We start from the raw sequence: 12,727 nt of genomic DNA on the forward strand, positions 1-12,727 counted from the left end.
AAAACTCGAGACGAGACAGAAAGAAATAGAGAAGAAAAATAAAAGAAAAAAAATGAAATGAAAAAGTAAATAAATTTATTTTATTTTATTATATAAATATTAAATATTTTGAATGAATATAAAATTTTAATTAATTTTGAAAATATAAAGAGAAAATTTTGATTTAATTAATTTTATTTTTTAAAATAATATCTGAATTAAAAATAATTAGATTTTTTAATTTTTATTTAAAATATAAATATTGCATTGGGTTTTTATATTGATTTTCATTTATATTTATATTTGGATTTCAGACAAATTCTTCAAGAAGCTACGATTGGAGGGAATAAAAACGACGTCGTTGCAGAGCATTGACGAAGCGCGATCTCCTCAAAAGGAAAAGCGTTCATAATTCATAAAGCCAAAGGGAGTAGATATGCTCGGAGGATTCTTTCAAGTCTTCACTTCAGTCGTTTCTTTCTCTCACTAGAGTCTAGAGAGAGAAAAACGCAAAGAGGAGAGAGAAAGCGAGAGGCAACACCAAAAGTTAAAGGCAGTTGAGGGGGGAAGGTTTCAGTTGGTAATGCTGCAGAATCCTCTGAAGGGCAATTCGGTCATTTCTATGCTCATCTCCGGCACTTCCGGCGGAGGACTCTGGTCATCGGCGACGGCGACTTCCAATGCTGGATTAGCCATCGCCGTCACGGCCTTCGCCGGACTCGCCTTGATCGCTGCCGCTGTCTGTTTCGCTAGTAGGTAAACAAGATAAATCACCATCAACAACACCGTCTATAGCCTCTGAAAACCCTAGAAATCACATGTATATGTATATATTTCTATATATATACACATACTTGTTCAATAGATGAGAGCCCTAAGACGAACTCACACTTCGTCATCGTCTTCAAATTCTTCTTCACCGTCTTCGTCTTCGTCGTCGTCATCATCGTGGATTCATTTGCGATCGGTTCTATTCGTAGTTGCTTCTTCCTCACCAGCTTATTCTTGTTCCCCCGATCGGTGAGTTTCTCTCTCTTCTTCAGCTGCTTCACTGTTTGTCAGTATCTAGGTTTTTTTTATTCATTTTGGTCAAGGTCTGGTAATTGTTCTTTGCTCGCTTCAGATCTCGATCTCAGAGTTTTTGTTTTTGTCTCCAGTTTTTAGCTCAATTCACTTGCTCTTTGTAGTTTCGCTTCCATTTCTATAGTTGAGTCCTTCGCTCTCATTTTTGGTTCGTACTGATGCTGATTTTGTGTTCGTTTTCGAGTTAGACCTTTTCATTTGCATCTTGATCCTGCTTTGTGATAGTGAATTTTGTTGGATTTGGAGTGGATTTCTTTTTCCTTGTTAGGTTTGGGAAAGTAGATGAATTGAATGTTTTGATGGATGAATATCTGTGACTGTTGTTTTGGATTTTCCTTTACTGTAAATAAGTAATACATTCTGATTTTGAAGTTTGAACCAAATTGCGTATGATGTGTCAGCTTTCAGTTTGTGGTGACACATGAGGAAAATGAAATAGCTTATTAGGTTTAATATTGAATAGTCTAAAGCCATGTTTCCCTTTTCTTACTCTCAGTTTGCTTCCCTGGACAAATGAGATAAATGAAAAGCAATTACCTTAAAATGCTTCCTCTGTTAAGCATTTTCCTATCCTTCCCTTCATTTCTCCTGAAGAACAAATGAGAACTTACTCAGTACTAGCGGAGAAGGATTGTTGACCATTAAGGTGCTTCTCTGCTAAATAGGTCTTTTATTATAGGTTAGTATATATGTATATATATATATATATTCTCTTGATAGGGAACCAAGAATATATTAAGACACCAAACAGAAAGAGGGGGGCGCATCTGAAGTATACAGGAGGAGGTATACAAAGATGTCAAAAAAACGGAAACACCTAAAAGGAGCATACCAAACACCCTCTCACTAGGTTAGTAAAAATATATATATCGAAAAAAAGCCACCTCACCGAAAGCCTCTGATATGTTGTTGATCATAAATATCTGCGTTCATTTGATTTCCGGTGACTTCTGAACCAGTATTAAATATATTGCTGTCTGACAAAAATACCTTCACTGCATGACACCCAATGTGGGTTTTTCTGCCTGGCACTTCTGTTTCTTTTGGGTTTAGAACTTTAAGTTAGAAGCCTTTAGAGCTCTACCAATTCAGTTTTTTGTACTTATTATTTTTTCTGATAATTTTCCGTATCCTCAAAATTTGTAGGGCACCTGATAAATCAGAACTTGATTGTCAGCTCATTTTATGTTTGTTGCCTGGAGATATCTCAAATTGGTTAATGTAATTTTTAACATGTTCTGTGGGCAACTCATGTTATATCTCTTTTAAAATATCATTTTGTCATAATGGGAATGCTTTTTACAAAAGCTTGAGTACATATATTGCTCAACAATTAGGTTGTTTTTGCTGGCTAGTTTTCAATATCTTTCCTAAGTGACTTACTCACCAAAAAAGAAAAAAAATCTTTCCTAAGTAACATCTTTATGATCTAATTTAGACTAACTTATCATGGTCACTTGTCACATATTTATTTTTCTTGGATAATGGGGGGGGGGGGGGGGGGGGGGGGGGGGGCGGAAACAAACAAATCACATGTGGTTGACCTATTTGTCTGTATTGTTGCATCGTGAACTGATACTTTTTGAGTTTTTGGCAGCTTGCATTACAGCAATTTTGGCTCTTATTCGTTGTGATAATTAATTATCATGATCCTTTGATTTTCAGTGGGCGTCTCAAATCACCATGGTCTCGCAAGAAAAAGAAACACGCACTTTCACCTCGCCAATGGAGAAATATGCTCACTCCTGATGGGAAACTCCGTGATGGTGGAGTTAAGTTAGTGAAGAAAGTTCGCAGTGGAGTGAGTTATATTTGCAATTGATCTATATGATTGCTCCATTCAGAAGTTTTAGAATTGCATCGTCTCATGTTTCCTTCTCTTTGTTTTATGTATAATTTTGCCACTGTTATTGGAGAATCTCTCTCAGTCTCTCTATCCCTCTCTCATTATTTATTTAGTTATTTTTTAATGAAGGGTGTTGATCCAAGTATCAGAGCAGAAGTTTGGCCGTTCCTGCTAGGAGTGTAAGTATTTTGATTCTCTTATATCATTGCTCATTACTTTGTATGTTTGAGATACACTTTCTTTTTCATTGGATAGAATATCTTTGGATGGACCTTCTGATCTGTTTTCTAATATTTCACCATTTGATATTTCTCATGGACTGAAGTTGGGTGCTTTGGTGTTTTCACAATCCTGTGAGGGAATTTGGATAATCTGTTCCTCCCAAAGTCCAGATGATTGATGGACTCATCCCTGTAGAATTATCAACCTTTCATAATTGAAATTTAAGTAAGCTCATCCTAGTGTGTAGCTGCAAGGAACCACAAGTCTCAAGTTTGAGTCTCCCCAATATTTAAGTGGTTTAGGGTAGAGGGGCAGACTCATATCTTATGGGAGTGTTTCTAGCAGTTAGAATAAATGTCTTGCTATTGGGATAGATTCCGTTCTTAAGAAAGAAGATTTCCTGTATGTCATGATATAGCTCTTCCAAGTAGTACATTGTTCATTCTTGATGAGATACCCCTTTTGGTTTGATAGGCAATCCCTTTTTGCCTGAGTGGGATTAGAAACTGGTGATTATTTATTCTTGTTAGTTAAAATTTTGCTGAGGCTATGTTTTTCCCCATATAATATTTTATGACAAGAAACATATCCTATTGTTTAATGTAGCCTCAAAAGCTCCATAAATGTGAAAAAATTGCTCCTTTGTATGGAGATGTGTACAAAATAATGGTTACCACTCAGGTGCTGAGTTGCATCTTGCCAAAGATCAACCTAAGTTTAGGTTGGGTAGATGTTTGATAACTCAAAATCCAATCTAGCCAATGGAAAACACAGGCCAACCTGACCCTTTCAAGGCCACTCAAGGATCAGGTTGGCTGGCCTGATCCTGACTAAGTCTATTGATGTTGAATTCAGCATGAAATAACATCTCACTTTATGCTGATGGAAAATGACTTCATATCCATGTTTACATATGTATATGTATTAGCATGTTGGATGCACTGTGTCATGCGTTTTTGTGTTTGCGTGTAATTCAAATCACCATCTGCAACCGGACCTGTGAATCCCGTGGTGGTGCTATTGGTCATTTTCCATGATTTCTTCTGTTCTATTAGTGCCTATTCCTCCAATTTTGGCCAACATTTGTGCGGATGTCCACAAAATTCGGAATATAATGTATAATAGAGATGCCAAGAGCATTTGCTTGCTAAATGGCATTGACATGCCTTTACCTTGTTACAATCAGATAAGCCTTGACCTTGTTGATACATTTACCTCTTATCTAATTCGCTCACCCATTAAACTATTATTCAAAGCCCCAAATATTTTCTTGAATTGAGCTTTGACCATCTCATCTGAAAACCAATTAGTGTCCAATGAGGGTAGGCTAAAACTTTTATGGCATTCGACCACCATCATTTGGGCGATTCATTCATTGGTCTTAAGAGTGGCATTGCTGCACTCCAACAATCCTTGCCCCAACATGACGCTCTTATGGCTCGAACCCATGACTCTGATTTTGATACTAATTCTTAGATCGGGCTTTGACCATCTCATCCGAAAACCATTTGGTGTCTAGTGAGGGTAGACTAAGCCTTTTATGGCAGTCAACCACCATCATTTGGATAATCCATCCATTGGGCTTAAAAGAGACACTATTGGATCCCAACATATTTGATTATTTATCTAATTTAATTAGTTATATTTGAAAAAAAAAAAGTAAATAATAATGGTTCCTTATTATCTAGAAAAGAACGACAGTTCTCTTTTTTATCATTTCTTTCTGTGGTAAGATGCTCTATGGGACAATCCTCTATGTTTGTATTGCCCCCATTTTGAATTAATTGGTAAGTTTATAAAGCTTCTCTGCAGTGACTTGAGTTGCTTTTTTTTTTTTTTCTTTCCTTTTTTGTTTCTTCAACAGCTATGACTTGAACAGTTCCAAAGAAGAAAGAGACATTGTGAAAACTCAAAATAGGTACTTTTCATCTGGTTCATATCTGATTCCTCCCTACTGAAGTGTATTTTCCCTTATAGTCATTTGATACAAAGGAGAAGATGATTGTGTTTTTTTCACTCTCATCCTGAACTCTTGTTTCTATGTTATTGTATTTAACACCATGATTATATTTGTATTGATCTATGGTTGCAGAAAGGAATATGAGAAACTTAGGAGAGAGTGTCGGCGACTGCTAAAACACAGTGGTGAGAGCTATAAATTGAAGGAAAGTGGTGGAACCTGTGGCAATGGTGAGAATGGGAGTTTTATTCATGACACAGATTCTCCTGACTCTGAAGATGTGGTTAGTGCAAGGGAGTCCCTTTCTAGTGAGGAAAGGAGCCCAGATGGCGAGTACTCAGACCACCCTTCCAGTACATTGCTGGAAGGAGAGGATGTTTCAAGACGAATCACATGTGCAAGTTCCTCTGTACTCAACTCGGAGTCATCTGACTCGGACTCTTCTGAAGACCCTGATGTGAGTCAAACTTTCCCCTGCATGGAAAGCAGGGAAGAGGATGACCCAGACATGCCTACTGGGGAGGATTCTTCTCCTTCCAAAACAGAAGTACATTCGAAAATCCGTACTGCCGAGGATTTTGCCACATGGCAGCGGATCATCCGTGTTGATGCAGTGCGTGCCAATTCAGAGTGGATCCCATACTCACCAGCTCAGGCTGCAGTATCGGAAGGCAGAGCACGCTGTTCTGCAGAGGCTGTTGGGTTGAAGGATTATGATCACCTTGAGCCCTCCAGGATATTCCATGCTGCTCGTCTTGTTGCCATTCTTGAAGCCTATGCACTTTATGACCCTGAAATTGGCTACTGCCAGGGCATGAGTGATCTACTTTCTCCAATTATTTCTGTGATACTGGAGGACCACGAGGCTTTCTGGTGTTTTGTGGGTTTCATGAGAAAGGCCCGACACAATTTTAGACTCGATGAGATAGGCATCCGAAGGCAACTCAACACAGTCTCCAAAATCATCAAAAGCAAGGACTCCCACCTCTATAGACACTTAGAAAAGCTCCAAGCCGAGGACTGCTTTTTTGTCTATAGGATGGTGGTGGTACTCTTCAGGAGGGAATTATCCTTCGAGCAGACAGTCTGCCTGTGGGAGGTAATGTGGGCAGATCAGGCAGCCGTTAGGGCTGGGATCGGAAAGTCTGCATGGAGTAGAATAAGGCAGCGGGCACCACCAACTGATGACCTGTTGCTTTATGCTATTGCAGCCTCAGTTCTCCAGAAGAGAAAACTGATTATAGAGAAGTATAGTAGCATGGATGAGATCATAAGGGAATGCAACAGCATGGCTGGCCACCTTGATGTGTGGAAGCTCTTAAACGACGCCCATGACTTGGTAGTCAGTCTCCACGACAAGATAGAGACGCCCTTTTGATTGCTTGCTGTCCCCACGACTTCTTCCTTCACTAATTTATAATGGTCGGTTCTTTACTCGATCTTTGTTTTGGAGATGGAGGTCCTCAAAACTCCCTCTTATCTACTGCTTGGAACAAGCATTCCAAGGGCTATTTATGCAGCAGCATTATTCTATTACTCACTTTCAAAGCTCAGTTGAGCAATAGGACGATTCAAAACCTGAATTATTTGGGGGACGCCATCTCCTGAAACACGATGCCACGGGAAATAGGCGGGGGCTTTTGCTTATCACCAATATACTGCATTGGATGAAAAAGGTAAGAGTTCCACATTTGATCCTCAATCTTATTTACTTGTATTTCATTTAAAATGCTCTAAAATATGTTAGATTTTGAACTGTGCCTAGCAAGCTGATAATTGATGCTGTTGGATTCATTAATGAAAGGGCATGTGTGTCTTAGTCTTAGCCTTTCCTCCTTCCCTAATCCATTATGTTTTTATAAAAAAATTGTGTTTTGTTAAATATCATCTCCCTCATGCCAAAGCTCCTCCTTGGCTTGGTTTTGTTGCTTTTGTATTATGTATTTCTGTCTACACTAGTTTTGGTAGTTTATCATTAAGAAAAATGACTCTCTTTGGTTTTATTCTTAAAAATCCGAAAGAAAATAGAATACAATTAAAATTAATTAAAGGTTTATATAATTTTAATTTTGTATAAAAAATTAAAATAATTGGAATGAGTTAAGAGTAACGTGTGAATAAATTATTGATTTTAAATTTATTTATTTTTACTCTTTCTCTATTTTTTTTCTTCCTACTGTTGAAATCAAACATATCCTAGTAAAAGCATTGGGAATAAAACACAAAAACGGTTAGTTACATTGTTAATCCCTTTTTCTAAGTCTCGAACTTTTATCAAAATTACCTAAATACCTTCAGAAAGCTGTGGCAGTTAAGCGCTTGTTGACCATTTTGGTGTCTTAGTTCAGAGCATTAAGAAATTGAGCCAAAGAGAAAGGGGAATCGGGCGAGTATAAATATGGAATAAGCGTAAGACAGCAAAACTAAATTAACGTTCGTATTCATTCATCTTCTTTGGTTATTAGAAAGTTTGAGTGAAAATAAATAAATAAAATAATTTAAAAATTCTAATAAAATGTTCTCATATTTTGTTGCTGATGAATGCATTGACGAAAGAAAATAAATTGTGAGAATACATTTGTTTTCAATTTTTTAGAAGGAATATGTGAAAGAAAGAGTATGATTGGTTTAGTAACCACTTCCAAACAATCAAACATGTTTTTAAGAATTAGACAATCATTTTCTTGAGTTAAAAATTAATTTCAGAGCTTGGTTTGGTACTTTTTTTCTTTTTATTTTTAGAAATAAAAAGTAGGAATAAATTCTATATGAGAATTCAACGTCTCGTACAAAAAGAAAAGAATAAATGTATAACATGCCCCTAAAATTTATTTTTATAAATTTTTAAAATTTGAGATAGTAAAAGGTTTTTAATACCATAATTCTTTTAAATAGTTTTTAAACCGGTTATCTTTTGAAAACCTTTTAAGATTTCTTGTATTACTACTATTTTTATTTTAAAATCAGAAAATTGGAAGTGCATCGGATTTTGAAGTTTTTCTTAAAAAAGATAAATTATTTTATTTTTTTCTAAACAATTTGATTTTGAAAAAGTATTAAAAAAATGGTTTTTTAATCTTTGATTTTACAATGAAAAATGGAAAAAAAATTTAAATTAATTAAAATTTTATATATTTTAAATTTATTTAATTTTGTATAAGAAAATTAAAATTAAGTGATGGATTTAAAATAGAATATAAAAATAATTTATTGATTTTAAATTTTTGTTTATTCTATCTCTATTTTCTTTCTTATTGATGGAAATTTAACTTTTAAAGTGAACATGGTTAAAATAATGAAATGAATCATCTCACTATTTTGTGGAATAATTGGAGGATGGTATGGTACAATTATACACCTAAAATCCGAAACTTGCTTTCATCAGTAAGACAAAAAAAAAAAAAAAAATCCAGGACAAATCAAAAACATAATGAGCAAAAACAGCCGACAGCCAACCCAGCTTTAGTTCGTTAACAGTCAATTCATGGTCCGGCAAACAATCAAATTCAGATAGTTTCCTCTTTTAGACAAAACGCATCTTGACATGTCATTAGTTAACAAATCTTTGAAGTTGATGTTCTTGAAAACGATTATAAAAAAATAAATTTTAATTATTTTTTAGGATAAAATTTTATTTAAAAACCCAAATATGAAAAATGAAATTTTTTAATAATAATAATAAACTCCACTTCTTTGAAGGAAAAATCGGGTATGAAATGCTTTTAACATTTCCCTCTACTTCCCCCGTTACCCATACATAAAATCATCTAATTTCCAAAACCAAATTGATAATAAATAAATAAACGTAAATAGAGAGGGTTAAGGGAATACCACAGGTTCAATCTGGCCAGAGAACTGGAACAAGGAGAAGGAAATGAAAAAGGTCAGAATACCCAAATCATGAAGTAAAAGTTCTCAAAAGGCTCCTGCTTATGATCCAACAAAATTAAAGTCTACAATAGCATAACTGTTAAGCCAACAGCAGGCTGTAAACTACAATGGAGTCTAGTAGAGGACTATGAGCCCGAAACAACAACTCAATATCGGCACGCACAAACACCATTGATAAAACTAAAGCAAGGAGACTAGTACTTCTTTCTGCTATTCAACTAATGCAGGCAACCACAAATTTAACGGTTTAGAAAGAGGAAAGGGGAGGGAGTAGCAGACTATTCCTTTTTGGTGTATTGTCGAACCACAAAGGCTAAGCCCAAGATCAACAGGGGCACAAGGAATTGTAAAATCTTAATCACAAATTCAGAGGTCTTATCATGATTGTAGGCGGCTTGCTGGGCTGGAATGAAAGTCCGTTTTAGAGGAACGCTTGAGGGATCGATCTCACCAATGTAGTATTTTTCCATCATGTCTCTGGCTGCATCACTGTGGCCTACATCTTCAAAATCATTTGTCGCATCCTTCCCTGCAGAAGAAAATTCAGTCACTTTGTGTGTAGGGGCACTAATCGGTTTGGTAGACAACAGGGTGTGAGATTGGCTAGAGGTGATATATGATAACTTACCAGTTGCTGATAGCAAAACTTCATCACCTCCAGGATGATCATCCATGAACGGAGTTACATCATACACCTGTTACAATAGATGGAGATTTTAAAATTTTATCAACAAATTAAATAGAATAGAATAAAGTCACCAACATCCAAAACTATGTCACATTCAAAATTGCAGGGCAGGATGGACTCCATTGTTGATGTTGCATTCAACTATTAAAAAGCCCTTAAGAATGATACTTTGAGAAATCATAAATTACAAGGTCCTCAAAAATGAACTTCAAAATTCTGTAAAATGATTTGTTGAGGCAGGTACATTCAAATGATAAAACAAAGTTGGAAAATATATACAATAAATAAGTATGTTTTTGCTATAACATTCCATCATGTTCAGCATAAATTATGAGGAGAAAAGAACTACCAAATATCAACTGGAATTGGAATCCATCTAATTCAGCTCTCTTTACATCAAAAACTTCTATCATTTGCTCTTGCTCAAGGATTTCCTGAGCAGGGTTGTGAAACAACCTAAGCATCCATAAATACTCTTTTTATCTGGATTGGATGCTATGGGTAAGAATGATAATTTTTTGTCTTAAAACATGACTGAAGCCTGAAGGTCATCATTTTACATGTCAGGTTAGTTAATTCTTACTTTCTGTTCTAAGTGACCATTAAGAGCTGTCTCCTAAAATTTCCTCTTGTTCTTGGACATTTCTGATTAAGGAGCCATGGGGGTTCCTTTGGATGCTTTACTTCACGATTAGACCCATGTCTTCACATGGCTGTTACAGTACAACTAGATTTTTCGCTTTCCTTTGCACACATTTTCTATGCAACTAGAAAGCAATAAATAGCCAAAGGATTATCAGAGCATGGTCTTGATTCTCTTCTGAGAATAATACTTGATATAAATGAGTAGCAATAATACTTAATTTCTAAGAGTAGCTTATAGAACATTTTGCCTTGGCCTATTAAGAAGGAGAAATAGAACGTTTTGACTCAACAACAGGAAAGCTAAACTGAGTTTATATTCTGAGATTTATATAATCACCCACTTAAATATATAACAACGCAACCAACTTAATAAGTTTCTCGCCAGTCTAGCAACTAAGATACATAATTCTCAAAGCCATGAAATCCTTAAAATAATGAAATGCAGCTTTTGTTCTTTTGCTTCCAGAAATGAAAAATAGCAAAATTAAGATTCGAATCAGATACAACATCTGTCAAAGTTATGGCTACCCCTTTGATGCAAAGATGATTCTTGAAAAGGTAAGAAAAAGAAAAGCATTATAAACTCCCAAATTAGCCAGAAAACAAAAGCCTTCACTGTACCGAGTCTATAACCACCAAATAACTTAATTAAGAAAATTTTAAACACTTTATGAATCTTATTCACCACAGATACTCTTCACCAAAATCAGAAATGATTACCGCTACTTCCTTTCAGTTCAAATTCTAACCGCTTAGCGAAAATCACATGCGATGTGAGACCTATATCTCCAAATTCAAAACTAATTTTGCGAGAATTATTTTTAAAAAAAAATCGAATTAATCTACATATTTACAGGAGCTTGAAAATCAAAACAGGAATTTCCAAACCAAACATGCATAATTTCATTTTCTATCACTTTCCTCGGTTTTCCCGACAACCAAACTATTAAGAAAACCGATTCGGAAAGAACAAAAACGAATCGATTAAGATCTGACCTTTCCGGAAATAACCAGCCAGCAATCTTTGGTCTGATTATGCTTGGCGACCTCTTCGAACAAGTGAATCTTCGGATCTGATGCCATTTCTTCTGCTGTTCACTGCACAAAACACACGCAAAACAAAGAATAAAAACAAAAAAGGAAAAGAAAAACCTAAAAATTCATATAAAGTTTAACCAAGGATCAAAAATACAGAATTCACAATCGGAATCAAAAAAGAAAAAGATGAATCTTACGAGAGTAAAGTCTCGACGACTCTCCCTCTCTCTCTCTCTCTGATTCTTATAGCGGTCTTTTGTGTTGTGCGCGAGGCCGACCCAAGGAAAGCCTCCTATTTATACGGGAAGCCTGAGGAGATCTCATATTTACTCAAATGCCCCTAATGATTAATCACATAACCAAATTTGCCACTACAGACGGACTTTGACATTGACTAATGATAGCAATGCGTTTTGCGTGGTGTTTGGTTAGATTTAGATAGCCGTCTAAAAACGTCTGTTTGGTACCATGGGAAACTCTATTCCAAGAGAGGATGGTGTTATTGGTTGTCCAAACATACTTTACCATATAATTCCATGTTTGAGTTTTCCTTTTTTAGAATATTTAGTTGCCTTAAATGGATACAATAATTAATATATTAATTATGTATAAATTATATATTTTTTGAGTTTTCATTTGATTCCCGAATATAATCGATTTCTTTATTATAAAAAGTAATATATAATTATGGACCTCGTATTTTCGCTCGATGCGTTCTCACTCGATGGCAAACTCGTTTTTTTTTATTTATTTTGTAAAAAAGAAAAAAAAAACTTGGAGTCCACTTATTTAAGAATTGGAGTTTTGGAAACTAAATTTAAGAATTGGTGTTTTGAAAATTTAATAAAAATTGGAGTTTTGAAAATTAAATTTAAGAATTGGAATTTTAGAAATTTTGAAAAATTATTTTAAAAAGATAAAATTGAGAATAGAATTTCAAAAAATGAAATTTAAAAAAATTGGAATATTGGAAAATTGGAATATTGGAAAATTGGAATTTTGAGAAGTTATTTTTAAAAGTAAATTTGAGGGTGGAATTTTGAAAATTAAATTTCAAAAATTGGAATCTTGGAAAAATTATTTTGAAAATGGAATTTCAGAAAATTAAATTTAAAAAAAATTGAAATCTTGGAAAATTGGAATTTTGATAAAAATATTTTAAAAAGTAAATTTGATAATAGAATTTCGGAAAATTAAACTTCAAAAATTGGAATCTTGGAAAAATTATTTTGAGAATGGAATTTTGGAAAATTCAAATTTTGAAAATAGAAATTTGTTTTGGAAAATTATTTAAAAAATGAAAATTTGAAAATTGGATTTGAAAATTGGAATTTTGGAAAAGTATTTGAAAATTGAAGTTTTGAAAATTAAATTT

At 34.7% G+C, this 12,727-nt stretch overlaps 2 protein-coding genes across 3 annotated transcripts; one reads left to right on the top strand and one right to left on the bottom strand.

Moving 5' to 3' along the window:
- The first annotated feature begins 284 nt into the window (after window positions 1-284).
- LOC100243483 (rab GTPase-activating protein 22) lies at window positions 285-6,972 on the top strand. Of its 2 annotated transcripts, none has more exons than XM_002273653.5 (5): window positions 285-999; window positions 2,728-2,863; window positions 3,038-3,087; window positions 4,995-5,048; window positions 5,223-6,972. In XM_002273653.5, exons 1-5 carry the CDS (start codon window positions 845-847, stop codon window positions 6,466-6,468), a joined length of 1,641 nt encoding a protein of 546 aa, XP_002273689.1. In that variant the 5' UTR covers window positions 285-844; the 3' UTR covers window positions 6,469-6,972. The 2 variants fall into 2 exon arrangements, with proteins under 2 accessions (XP_002273689.1, XP_002273781.2); XM_002273745.4 differs by having other exon boundaries at window positions 389-735.
- A 2,019-nt stretch (window positions 6,973-8,991) lies between these two features.
- On the bottom strand, window positions 8,992-11,697 carry LOC100265799 (cytochrome b5). Its single transcript, XM_002273877.5, has 4 exons — window positions 11,550-11,697; window positions 11,311-11,412; window positions 9,610-9,676; window positions 8,992-9,510 (listed from the first exon to the last, which is right to left on the bottom strand). The coding sequence occupies exons 2-4, from the start codon at window positions 11,395-11,397 to the stop codon at window positions 9,260-9,262; spliced, it is 405 nt and encodes a 134-aa protein (XP_002273913.1). The 5' UTR covers window positions 11,398-11,412; window positions 11,550-11,697; the 3' UTR covers window positions 8,992-9,259.
- Between the last annotated feature and the right edge of the window lie 1,030 nt (window positions 11,698-12,727).

Source organism: Vitis vinifera, chromosome 16, assembly GCF_030704535.1.
Source record: "Vitis vinifera cultivar Pinot Noir 40024 chromosome 16, ASM3070453v1".
Lineage (NCBI taxonomy): Eukaryota > Viridiplantae > Streptophyta > Magnoliopsida > Vitales > Vitaceae > Vitis > Vitis vinifera.

Coding starts and splice junctions, on each gene's coding strand:
- LOC100243483 (XM_002273745.4), top strand. CDS start 563: ATGCTGCAGAATCCTCTGAAGGGCAATTCGGTCATTTCTATGCTCATC. Junction 2,864..3,037: donor TGAAGAAAGTTCGCAGTGGA/GTGAGTTATATT, acceptor TTTTTAATGAAG/GGTGTTGATCCAAGTATCAG. Junction 3,088..4,994: donor TGGCCGTTCCTGCTAGGAGT/GTAAGTATTTTG, acceptor TTTCTTCAACAG/CTATGACTTGAACAGTTCCA.
- LOC100265799 (XM_002273877.5), bottom strand. CDS start 11,397: ATGGCATCAGATCCGAAGATTCACTTGTTCGAAGAGGTCGCCAAGCAT. Junction 9,677..11,310: donor GGCTGGTTATTTCCGGAAAG/GTCAGATCTTAA, acceptor CTATTGTAACAG/GTGTATGATGTAACTCCGTT. Junction 9,511..9,609: donor AGTTTTGCTATCAGCAACTG/GTAAGTTATCAT, acceptor TTTCTTCTGCAG/GGAAGGATGCGACAAATGAT.